Source organism: Acartia tonsa, chromosome 4, assembly GCF_053477335.1.
Source record: "Acartia tonsa isolate MP-2025a chromosome 4, ASM5347733v1, whole genome shotgun sequence".
Taxonomy (NCBI): domain Eukaryota; kingdom Metazoa; phylum Arthropoda; class Copepoda; order Calanoida; family Acartiidae; genus Acartia; species Acartia tonsa.
Window position 1 is genome coordinate 15,377,997 of NC_137263.1, and position 11,679 is coordinate 15,389,675.

The 11,679-nt window shown below is 34.3% G+C and overlaps 1 protein-coding gene across 31 annotated transcripts; it reads right to left on the bottom strand.

Moving 5' to 3' along the window:
* Positions 1-1,765: 1,765 nt before the first annotated feature.
* Positions 1,766-10,895, bottom strand: LOC145316242 (ubiquitin carboxyl-terminal hydrolase 12A-like). 31 transcript variants are annotated; one of them, XM_080156660.1, is made up of 11 exons: positions 10,518-10,895; positions 9,237-9,300; positions 8,105-8,297; positions 7,264-7,698; positions 6,425-6,767; positions 5,274-5,730; positions 4,308-4,461; positions 3,862-3,973; positions 3,595-3,632; positions 2,795-3,071; positions 1,766-2,164 (listed from the first exon to the last, which is right to left on the bottom strand). In XM_080156660.1, the coding sequence occupies exons 1-7, from the start codon at positions 10,564-10,566 to the stop codon at positions 4,386-4,388; spliced, it is 1,617 nt and encodes a 538-aa protein (XP_080012786.1). In that variant the 5' UTR covers positions 10,567-10,895; the 3' UTR covers positions 1,766-2,164; positions 2,795-3,071; positions 3,595-3,632; positions 3,862-3,973; positions 4,308-4,385. The 31 variants fall into 31 exon arrangements, with proteins under 31 accessions (XP_080012786.1, XP_080012787.1, XP_080012778.1 ...); XM_080156661.1 differs by lacking the exon at positions 3,595-3,632 and having other exon boundaries at positions 2,795-2,920; positions 3,886-3,973; XM_080156652.1 differs by having other exon boundaries at positions 2,795-3,629; positions 3,886-3,973.
* Positions 10,896-11,679: the final 784 nt, after the last annotated feature.

The following is an 11,679-nucleotide window of genomic DNA, read 5'->3' on the forward strand; positions in this document are numbered from 1 at the left end:
CTCTTAAGATTTTATTTCATTTTGGTAAATTTTTTTATTCGATTTTGGAGGATTTTTCACAAAAATAATTTTGCCTCACCAGCGAGTTGCCAGCCTAACTTTTTTTTTAAGAATCCAACTTTGTTTCAAGCTTTCAAATTTAAACGAAATTTTTGGGCAATTAATTCTGATTCCGCAAAGCTTTCTACTAAGAAAATATACTGTTAACAGCTGACTTTTATGTATGTATGAAATGAAAAAAAACATGCCTTCGTAGGAAAATGTGTACATAATTTCAACCAATGAGATCCAATGTAAATTCCGATGCGATTCTCCTATTGGCTCAATCAGACATTCCCTCTCTTTCTTAGTACCTTTATTTATAATGCTAAAGGAAGATGACTGTTCAAGGAAAGGGGAAATTTGAAAGTGGAAAGGGGGAAATGGAGACTAAAGGGACAGTACACGTTATGTCATATTATTCTTTCTATAAAAATCAAACGATGATTTTCCAATTCAAATGTTCTTTCAAATCTAAATATTGTATTCTCGAAAACGAAATAAAAGTAATTTTTACTTATTGTTCAAGACAAAATTCTCCACTCATCAAATGTAAATGAAAATTGATAAAACTAACAATGCTAGAATATTTTTAAAATATTCACTTGTACTGTCCCTTCAAATTTCAAGATATGTGAAAGGGAAGGTGCGGATTGTTTGGGGAAAGGAAAACATTGAAAGCAGAGATGTGTTGTAGAAAACAGTTATGCGCGGTTTTAGAGAATAAAATCAACAAATGTTACCTTCCCCTCTCCCCGGTGTATTTGTAATAAGGAAATTAAAAAAAAATCCTTAATTTTATTTGCATGACAAAAATAGGTTTTGGCTCGATAATAATTTTAATTCAAAGTATTTCTTTTAGCACCAACTTTTAAGTCTCAACAACATAATTAAAAATTAACATATACAATTTTTTTAACTAACATATGTTGTAAATTTCTAATAAGAAATGTATGACATACGATATCGCAATATAGAAGTTTGATTACGTAACAAAGGTAGGCCTTTTTTATTGTACTTTATAATTCCATTTTGATATCTTTTATAAAGAATTCTCAACACTATTTAGATGATACACATTAAAAAGGCTAATTTACACAAAAGTAATATATATATGTATAACGAAAATGCCCGGCTGTCACAGCCGCCTAAAAATGCTTTTATAGTAGGGCAGATGAAAATGTAACCTTCGATCGATTGTTTATAGTTGAAACTAGAATTGATGCAAAAGGTACAGAAACCTGCGAATATAGCGTAATAGCACCACCGCTCGTAGTTGGGAAGGTAAATGGTTCGAATCTCGACTGAAACCGCGCCATAAAAGTTGTACCTACTGCTGCTATGTTTGATACAATTAAGTAATATGAGTAGGGAGAATGCCTTGGCTCTTTAGAAGTGCAACACATTACCATGCGGTTAGGACTTTCAGACAACGATAATGCGTTCAGAATTAGATGTCTGCAACAAGTTGTATTGTTATTGGCAAAGACACTTTATAATATTTAGTGACATAAATCTTGTCCAAGTGCTATATGAAGAAGGAAGTGCGTAAATTTTCACTAAGAATTGTTTGTAAATATCCTAATCCATGCTATAAAGATACTTTCGAGAAAGGTATCTTGTTTTGGAAAACACAGTATGTCGGAGTAACAAAGAAATCACTGAGAAGCTAAGCATTATAAAACACGTTTTACATGTTAAAAAAAAGATTTTTATGAACAAGATATTATGATGAAACAGCATATATTTAGAATATATTAATAATAATAATTATACAATTCATGATAATAATTAAAAACAATTTACTATACTAGATATAACTGTAAATATTAAACTAAAGGAATTTAAAGTTAATACATTTTGTTACAATTTAACACCTCGGCTTAATTTAGCTGAGCTAAGGTCAGGTATAGTCATAACATATTTCTAATTACTATGAAAACCAAGTTTCTTGTCCAGATTTGATCGACAATAAAATATTCTTCCAAGTATTCTATTAAGGTTTCATTTAAATAAATAGGATCACAAGATTATAAATTAAATTATAACAGATTTTAAATAATAATTAATTGAAATATTCTAGAAAATAATTAATCAAATTCTGGTTAAATCATTTCAATGCCCACTTCGATTTTGACGGAGGTAAAATAATTAATTTTTGAAGTAAGGAAATCTCAATCTTATATTATAAAACCTATGGTAGAGGCTAGAATTAAATTATTTCCTTTTAGGGATAAAAAATAGCAAACACAAAAGTTTAATTTCTCCAACTTTAATGCTATTCAAAAAGTGTTGGGGCAGCAAAATCTATTTTTAGCCGACATATGCCTGTCCAATTTTTAACCCTGATTAATTTTAAGATAAATGCAACAGACAAGCGCCAAAATTAAAATAAGGGGGGGGGGCGAAAGTGACACTTTTTGAAACCAAAACTAAGAGTCAACAAAGGAACTCAACTAAAAAAGGGGTTACAGGTCTGAGATTTTGCATGGCAGTTGCTTTATAGGGGTGCAATATGGAACTGTGAAAAAACGGCGGCGCAACCGCCGAAAACCGCCGTTTCCCGCCGTAATTTTTGTTGCCTTTTCTCGGCGGTTTTCGGCGGTTGCGCCGCCGTTTCTTCACAGTTCCATATTGTAGCCGTATAAAGCAACTGCCATGCAAAATGTCAGACCTGTAACTCTTTTTTTAGTTGAGTTCCTTTGACTTTTAGTTTTGGTTTCAAAAAGTGTCACTTTCGCCCCCCCCCCTTTACATAAATAATACGAAAATTTAATATATAACAATTTTGATTTCAAGTAACAATTCAAACTTTATACTAAATTTTAAGTAAATTAAATTTTTTTTGCAAGACAAAACAATTTAGCATTTATAGGCACATCTGAGGTTAGAGCAAGAATTTGAAAAAAAGAAAAGAAATATATTTTACAATATTTCTAATACACCTTAATACAATATTACTTAACAGAAAAATGACCTATAATTAACGAAGAACTTGTTTTAGGTGGACTAATATGAAGATTCAAACTTAGGTATGAACATGAAACAACACAGATAATTGACCTCTTCAGGCAAGATGATGTTGATGGCAATGGAAAAGTGAACCATTAATGTAGGATATACCATGAAACCAAAGGGGTAGTTTCACAAAAGGCATTTGAACTTAATTTAGTGAACTACATATTTTTCCTGGTTAATTGGTTAAACTACATTTTTATGGCATATATTTGAAAGAATTTCAATTTTCTACCACGTAGTTTTTAAAATATCCAGACTTGAAAATCGTCTTTTTAAATTGCATATATCACATTAAAAAGACGATTTTCAAGTCTTGGTATTTTAAAAACTACATGGTAGAAAATTGAAATTCTTTCAAAGATATGCCATAAAAATGTAGTTTAACCCATTAGATAGCAAAAAATATAACTACCCCTTTTAAATTTATCTTGTATCTTCCTGTTCATAGTTAAAAATTACTGTTAGTACCTAACAAAATTGCATAAAGAAGTCTCTAAAATTAACTTAATCCAAAGTTAGCCAATAAAGGCCAATTATCTGTAAAATGTTTCATTCATCATAACATATCAAAACTACTTAGAATATAATTTAAGGATCTAATGCAGTTCACGGTCAAATGTTCCTGGTAACGATTACCTGCAAAAATCTAGGAATTTTAAATGCTGCTAGCGGCCCAACAAATGTATGAACATAGATGAGTGAAAAAGGCTTATTATACAATTGTTTTCTTTAGAAAGTCGCCTTTTAAAGTTTATAGATTTCTGGAGATAATCGTTACCAGGAATATTTTACCATGGACTGTACTAAATCCTAATTTTAATTATGAACCTGATAATGCAATTTCAACATATTTTTTTCATCTACACTTAAATATCTATAAAAGTGTATATTGCACTAATATAGGCAACACTAATCTCTAAAATTATGGATTTGGTTTCACATTTAGTTTTTGCATCTCTTATTTGGAAAAGCCTTTTTTATTTCAAATTAACATCGACTAATATTTATACCAAATAGTTTTCAATATTAATTTTTACTTCAATAATTCATTTGATTAAGATACGGTTTTTAAAACTTTTAAAAATATTAGTTTGGTACATATAATATCCTTAAAATCCTATTTCTTTGATTTTATATCATTTCTTTTGAGTATTTAATAACCAGCATACATAAGACTAATAAAAATAGTTTTCCAATAATGATTTCTGAAACTGCAAATAAAATTAAAGCAAGTTATATAAACATAAAACCTTATTGCTTTGCATGTGAAGTTTTTTCCTTAAATATTTGTGTACATATGTTATGTAGTAATAATAATATATATATTTTCAAATTTTGTTGTAGAATAACAAGTATGGAGTTGTGGTGGTTTGTCGGGACGTTAACAAGTCTTCTAACTGGGATCTAAAAGCAAAAGTTTAAATTCAAATGTAAATAAATAACGTTGACAAAATATTGAGTACATACCCAATGATGAATAAAACTAACCCTTCCGTATAGTAAATTAAGTTTAAAAAGCAGGGTGCCGGAGCCGTATAATTTTGATGCGGCTCCGGCTCCGCGTAGCCGTATTTGGAAATACGGCTCCGGCTCCAGCTCCGGCTCCTACCTTAAAATTAATAAATAAATTTTTTTTCATTATTGAATTTGATAAAATAAATAATATAAAATATTTTGCTTTTATTTGATTAAAGCTATATAAAAGTAGAAGGATGTGTGTCTATTTGTTAAGTAACAATAGTTTTTCAGTTTATTATATGGAAATAGACCGTTGCCAAATTATAATATTACTTCAAAAAATCATTTTTAGCTAGTCCGGAGCCGGAGCAGTTTTTAACGAAAAATACGGCTCCGGATCCGGCTCCACCAAAAATGTTGCTGCTCCCGGCTCCCGAACACTGTTAAAAAGTAAGTTATTAAGTAAACTAATAAGAGAACGTGTATATGAAAGTGAATAACTTACAGTCTAATGTCCTTCTCACTGGTATTTAATCTTAATCATATTTGATATTTGATACAAAAAATATCAAAAGCAATTTCAAATACGTATTCATACACTACGAAAATGTCAGGACTGGAACGATTATTATGAATAAAATTAAAAATTTACTATGTGTTATAAGATCCCCTTACCAAAAAAACATCCCAAAACAAACTTATAAAAATGTTGATACTAGTTAAAGGTATATTGACTAGGTATATACTATATACTATACCTGGTTAGAACTGATATTTGTTCATCGTCGCACTCCAACCAAATATCATCCATAACGTCAGCAGTTGCTCCCAGGTTCGGAGAATGCTTGCCGTTGCTGACCCCACCAGGATCCAATCCATTGCTGGATATGGAACTTTCCACCCCAATGTTGCTGCCATTACTACTACCGAGCCTGCTCTCCAGGCTAGAGGCTGACAAGGTGGGGTTCCACTTGAGTCCGCAACAAGAAATACTACCGCACACCTGGTTCGTTAATGATTGATCCGCCGAGTTGCCGGTTAAAGAACTCGAACTGGAGGAACTAGATTTGCTAAACATTTTGAAAATGCTACGTTTAGAATTCTTATTTCGTAGGGTGTTATCCACAGGGCCTGGCCGCCGACACTGGAAGTATTCGTAATTCACATCGCCTGCTCGAACACACGTTATATAATGCCCAGAAGCAAGGGAAGCGCCTGAATTTTAAAGTTTTGCATTTCTTAAACTAGATAATTTACTTACCTATTCCTTTGGAAATAATTTCTACTTTTCCTAATTTTGAAAAAAAACATATTCTATAATTCACTTTGTCCGTAACGCTATATGTATACTAGCAGCTTTGCCCCTAGCCTCTAGGGGCTTTGCCCCAAGAGATAATTAAAAAAAAAAAAGTACTACTGGTTCTGCTCATTGTCTAATGTGTTCCCAAGAAAATTATTTTTTTTTTATTTGGGGGGGGGAATTTTCATTTATTTTGGGGGGGTTGGGAGTGTCCCCCCCCCCCCAAGAAAATAGCTTAAAACCACCACAGGACTAGTAGGTATATACCCTGAAGAGTAGAATCCAATCGGTTCAGTGGTTACCGAGATCTTAAGGGACGGACGGACAAACAGACAGACATCATTCTACTTTGTATTTGAAATTTGATTTTCTCACCCGCTATTTAAGATAGATAGCTGAAGTTTTTGTTAAAAATTCCCTGTAGCTTTAATTAGCCAGTACATAATTTTCTCAGTCAATCGGTCCTGATGTTATAATAGTATTTAAGTTTAAGAATCTATCTTTTAACATATATTGTTTCCAACCTAAGCAAAATGTCTTATTACTGCGAAACTGCCGCGTATAACTATTCCTAATGAACAGAGTAAAACTACTGAAATGCAAACTTGCCTAAATGTAATATGACAGAGTAAAGACGATACCGGTGTAGGGGGGCGCCGGGGCTGTCCCGACATTTCTGACAAAAACAATCCATAACAAGTGGGGTCGGCATGTAATCAGTCAACTTGCTCACATAACTGCGTGACGCCGTTGCGGCAAACCGGTTCAAATGTAGGACTAAAACGGAAGGAAGCTGCTCGTACGAAACTGTGAGCTGGGCCTCGTTGTTCCGCGAGCACTCAGAGCAGGTGTATTTGTTGGCGTCTCTGACCGTCTCCGAGGCCATGATACGACTGATGAAAACATTGTACCCGCTAGGATCTTCATCCTCTTCGTCACACTGTACCGGCACCTACAAAATAAGGATTCCAAAATATACTTATAACGTGCTACCACCGTAATAACTTCCAAGTGGAAAAATTAAATATCTTTCTACTAGCGACTAGGGAAAGGGGTAGGGAGAAGGTAGATATGAAGCCTAAAACCATCCCGGAACCTTAGTGAAACTTCCCTAAATGGAGAACTACATCTGTGGATATCGTGATATTCACGGACGAGCAAAAATCTTAAAACTTTGCATTATAGATAGAATAAGGATAAATAAGTCATACAATCTCTGAAATGACTAGGAGTGGGACAACTGTAGAAATATCCCCCCCCCCCCCTCATCAAATAAACTAAAAGAAGGCTATTAATAATAAAGTTAGTCAAATCAAATCTCAAAGTAAAGTAGGTATATTAATATCTTAGTATTTATTTGGATTCAAAGGGAACTAAAACTATTAGGGTAACACGAATGCAAGAAACCAGCTACTATACAAAAAGTCTAACAGTGAAAGCGACTCGACCTGTATGGTATTAAACTCTTCTTTGCTGTATGTGCTTGACTCACACTCCAGACACTTGATACGCCGTACCCCCACCCCAACAAAATTCTCTTTGATAAAATTTGTAGGCAAGGGAGGCGGGGGTGTGGCAGACTTGCTGCCTAGCAGCGGATTTGACTCCACGGAGCCATTGGCGTCAAGCGAATGAACAAGATTTGGTGTGCTGCCCAGATGCTGTGGCTGCTGCTGATGTAGATGCTTGTTTTTCTTTAGCTTCTTGTCATCCGCTGATGAAGCCGCCACAGCAGGCTCAACTTTGGGAGGGGGAGGTTTTACTTCTTGAAGGTTGGTAAGAAGGTGGTTGAGAAGCTCTTGGGCGTCGTGCTGCTGGTTCCCATCAAAGGCTGGCAACAGTCTTACTATGGAGCGCAGTAGATCCGTAGGAAGGACTGGATCCTGTAAAATAAAAATCATGTAAAAATAATTTGTCTAACTAACAAAGAGAAAATTAGAGTCCAAGGCATGAAAAGATATCTGACCGTACTAATTGTGCATCGTAATTGGTTACGCAATCGCTTGGTTAATGGGACTCTTCTTTTAAGGTCTTATTTCTGACATCTAGTTATTTTTTATCACTCTAGTATAATGACATTCTAGGCCAGCAACAAAGGCTCAAGTTTCTATTCAGTACGGCTTGGAAACCGATTTAGCGTATTCTAGACGATTTTCCACATAAATTAAAGAAAACATATAAATTAATAAACTGTAATTTCTTATATTTTTCCTTTTACTATACGCGGAAAAATGTCTATATTGCGATGCGATCAATAACTATTTCAAAGCTAAAAAAAGGTTGACAAACCTTTGGATCTCCATTTGCACCAGTATCTGAGATGCATAGTTTGTGAAATAACTGGTGAAGGCTGTGAATAACATCGACTAGATTTTCTTCATCTGGGTCAGGTTTCTCTGATGTCCGTCCATTCTCCTGCTTTAATTTGGCTTGGAGGTCGCAGTGCAAGTGATGAAAACTGTGACAAAATCCAGGTGTGAACCTAAAATTATTTTTTGTATTAAATTCTTGTATAAAAGTAATGAGAGGTCTATCAGTAGCGAAAGATCTCGCAAACCGCTGAACTGATATGTTGCTCCATCACAAGATAGCATATTTTTGATGGGATATCTTCACCCTCCCAAAAGAAAAAAATTAGACTTAATTTTTTTACTTCCTCTATTTAAAACCCAAACTGAAAAGGAAAGACTTACCTATTTTTGAATATTAAAAGAAATATGCTTCTTAAAGTTTCAAAAAACTATATGTAATTTTTATTTATAAAAATTCTTTCATCGTGTAATAATGTACACAAACAATTTAAGATTATGAGTCAATTTTGTTTACATTAACAATGTATTTCCTCCTTATCTATAATCCTAGCACAAATACTCACAAATAAAATGAAACAGCTTCATTGTGTTTTGAGTGCATGTAATTAATGCAGGACGTGATAACGCAAAGGATTGAAGACAATGAGACAAACAACTTAATCTAATGCTAGTGGCTACGCCCCTAAGCCTTTAGAGGTAGTGGGGGTTTGATTCCATCCTCTACTTTTTATTTCATTTTCCTTTTTATAAGAGGGTGGGTGTGGCGGGAGTAATCGACCACCCAACATTTTTAAATTTTAGTTTTAAGAATAATTTTGGTAGCGGGGAGAGTAATTTCATTCTAATAGCGATTTCTCACCCTTCCCCAAACTAGTTATAAACCTTCCTAGAACCTATGCGAAGCTATTGTAAAGGAGTACCATTTCGGTTAAGCAGTTAGCGAGATCCTTCGGTACAGACAGACACACAGTTTCCCTTGTCACAAAAGTCATGCAATCTATATACAATATACATCCACACCACATTACATTCAAAAAAATAAATTTGTCTTGAAATTATTGTTTACCGGCATAAACATTAAAGCGTAGTTTATTCCAACAAAATAATACCTGAGAGTATATAGAACTGAGTTTAGGAAGCATGTATTTCCAAGATTGGCCAACGATGAAATGCCTAAAATTTAAATAGGTTTTTATTGGATTGTTAGGAATCTTGATATCCTAAAATGCGAGGCAAGAATCTAAATCATTTAAACGTCAAGAGTGGTTTTAATACTTGTAAAAGATTAACATAAGGAAAAAGGATAAGAGGATGAATACTCACCCCTTTTTCATGGTAAAATACTACTTCCCCATCCCTAAATTTAGAAGCAGACGAAAATCAAAAGCCGCCCAGGGCTTTTTGTAAGTCAATCATAAATAATAATGTGAATAAAAAGAAAAGCGATATTTAGCAAACAGCCGTGGGCGGTCAGAATCAGCTGAATGTTCATTGTGAAAAAAAATTCCCCCTTTTTAGAAATAGAAGGATTCATCTTTCATGAACAAATTTTTTTAAATAAAAATAAAATTCTATGTAATTTTTAATTAAAACATTAAAACGAAAATATCTAATCTAATATTCTTGCCCTAAATATGGAAATAGTAATAAGTAAAAAAATATTTTTTTAATAATTTTTAATCCTCCCATTTGAAAAGTAGTGGAATAGCAATAAATTTTAGCGCGGCAACAGCGCTGAGTAGGCCTCTAGGCCCACTGCCTATTTTCGTCTTCTAGTTGCTTCGATTCCTCTCTTTTATTTTTTTCTCTATGAAGATTAACTAGTCACTAAGCCATTTAGGAAAACTTATGGCAACTATGACCGGTAAATGACATTTAGAATAAGTTAAAATCCTTTGACTCAATGACAGGCGCTATACATTACAATAACAAACGGGAGCCATGCAAAATATGTGTGGATTGTCAGTAACATTATTTCTAGTGATTTAATATAATTTAGTTGATTCTAGTCTTTACCTGGTGAGATGGACCTGCTGTTCCTAGTCCGTACCTGGTGAAATGGACCTGCTGTTCCTAGACCGTACCTAGTGAGATGGACCTGCTGTTCCTAGACCGTACCTGGTGAGATGGACCTGCTGTTCCTAGTCCGTACCTGGTGAGATGGACCTGCTGTTCCTAGTCCGTACCTGGTGAGATTGACCTGCTGTTCCTAGTCCGTACCTGGTGAGATTGACCTGCTGTTTCTAGTCCGTACCTGGTGAGATGGACCTGCTGTTCCTAGTCCGTACCTGGTGAGATGGACCTGCTGTTCCAAGTCCGTACCTGGTAGGATGGACCTGCTGTTCCTAGTCCTAACCTGATGAAATGGACCTGCTGTTCCTAGTCCGTACCTGGTGAGATGGACCTGCTGGAGTCCGAGCCGTGGTCTCCATTCATCATCCTGGGGGGTCACACATCACATTTTTATATTAATATTCTGCAAGAGAGAAAATGAAACAACTCTAAGATTTAAATAGAATGGCACATTTTAATGGAACAAGTTAAAGCCATGCAAAAATATCATTTGCATATATCAAATAACGGATTCCATTTGGCTCTCTTAGATGATGAGAAACATAACAGCCATTACAGATTTATCTTAATCTCCTGGCTTCTCTCTCGCACTCGAGGAGGGTGAGGATATCTCCCTCTCTGACGGGGCCCTTCACATTTCTGATGATTTGACGGCTCTGCTCAGAGATGAACTCAACCTTCACCTGTTAAATTTGCTATTTTTATCATTACTTTCAGAAATAAAGATTTGTATTATGTCTAATAGGGGGGGGGGGGCCGGGGGGGGGGGGGGGTAGGAGGGAGCATAATTTTCAATTAAATATTATTGTCCGTCAAAAATCAAAATATAAGCAAATATTTTGGATAAATTAAGGGGTAAAGCAAAATGCAAGGTCATTGACAATATTTGTTAAGAAATGTTAACATTTTTGCCAATAACTACCCGAAATATAGAAATAATTGTCAGTATAGGTACAAAGGTTAAGAAAAAAATTACGAATCAAATTTGAGAAAACATTACAAGTAAAAAGGAATATTAAGAAAGGAAGTTTATGATAAATATTAGCATCCCTGAGTACACTGTCCTTGGGAACCAGTACGGCCAAGAACCTTAATGACACGAGCGAGGGTAACTTTGTTATCCATTCTTTCTCTGAAATTAGTACAAATGTTACACAAATGACAATTAAATACATGAGGATATTTTGACAGGTAAAAAATTGTTGTCAAATTAGGTTGCTAACAAGGACATAGTCAGCTACAAGTTTCACTTTATTAGAGAACATGAAAATATGGTGTAAGATACAAGTAATAATAAATCCATTAGCATGATGAAATATTAATAAAAATGTTCTGGTAGCTTTTCCAGCAAATTCGATTTTCATAAAAAAAGGGGAAGGGTTTCCCCTGGGGAAGATATTTTTTCTTTCAAAGAATGGCTTTATATACCTTCCTGAATTCGTCTTGAAGAGTAGAATAAGAATCAAAAAAATATTTTTT

What these genes read in the sequence shown, in the direction of transcription:
- LOC145316242 (XM_080156664.1), bottom strand. Translation starts at nt 10,566, where the DNA reads ATGATGAATGGAGACCACGGCTCGGACTCCAGCAGGTCCATCTCACCA. An exon ending in CAGCAGGTCCATCTCACCAG is followed by an intron (nt 9,301 to 10,517) that starts GTACGGACTAGG and finishes TTTAAATTTTAG; the next exon opens with GCATTTCATCGTTGGCCAAT. An exon ending in CAAATATCAGTTCTAACCAG is followed by an intron (nt 4,462 to 5,273) that starts GTATAGTATATA and finishes TTTTGCTTTTAG; the next exon opens with ATCCCAGTTAGAAGACTTGT.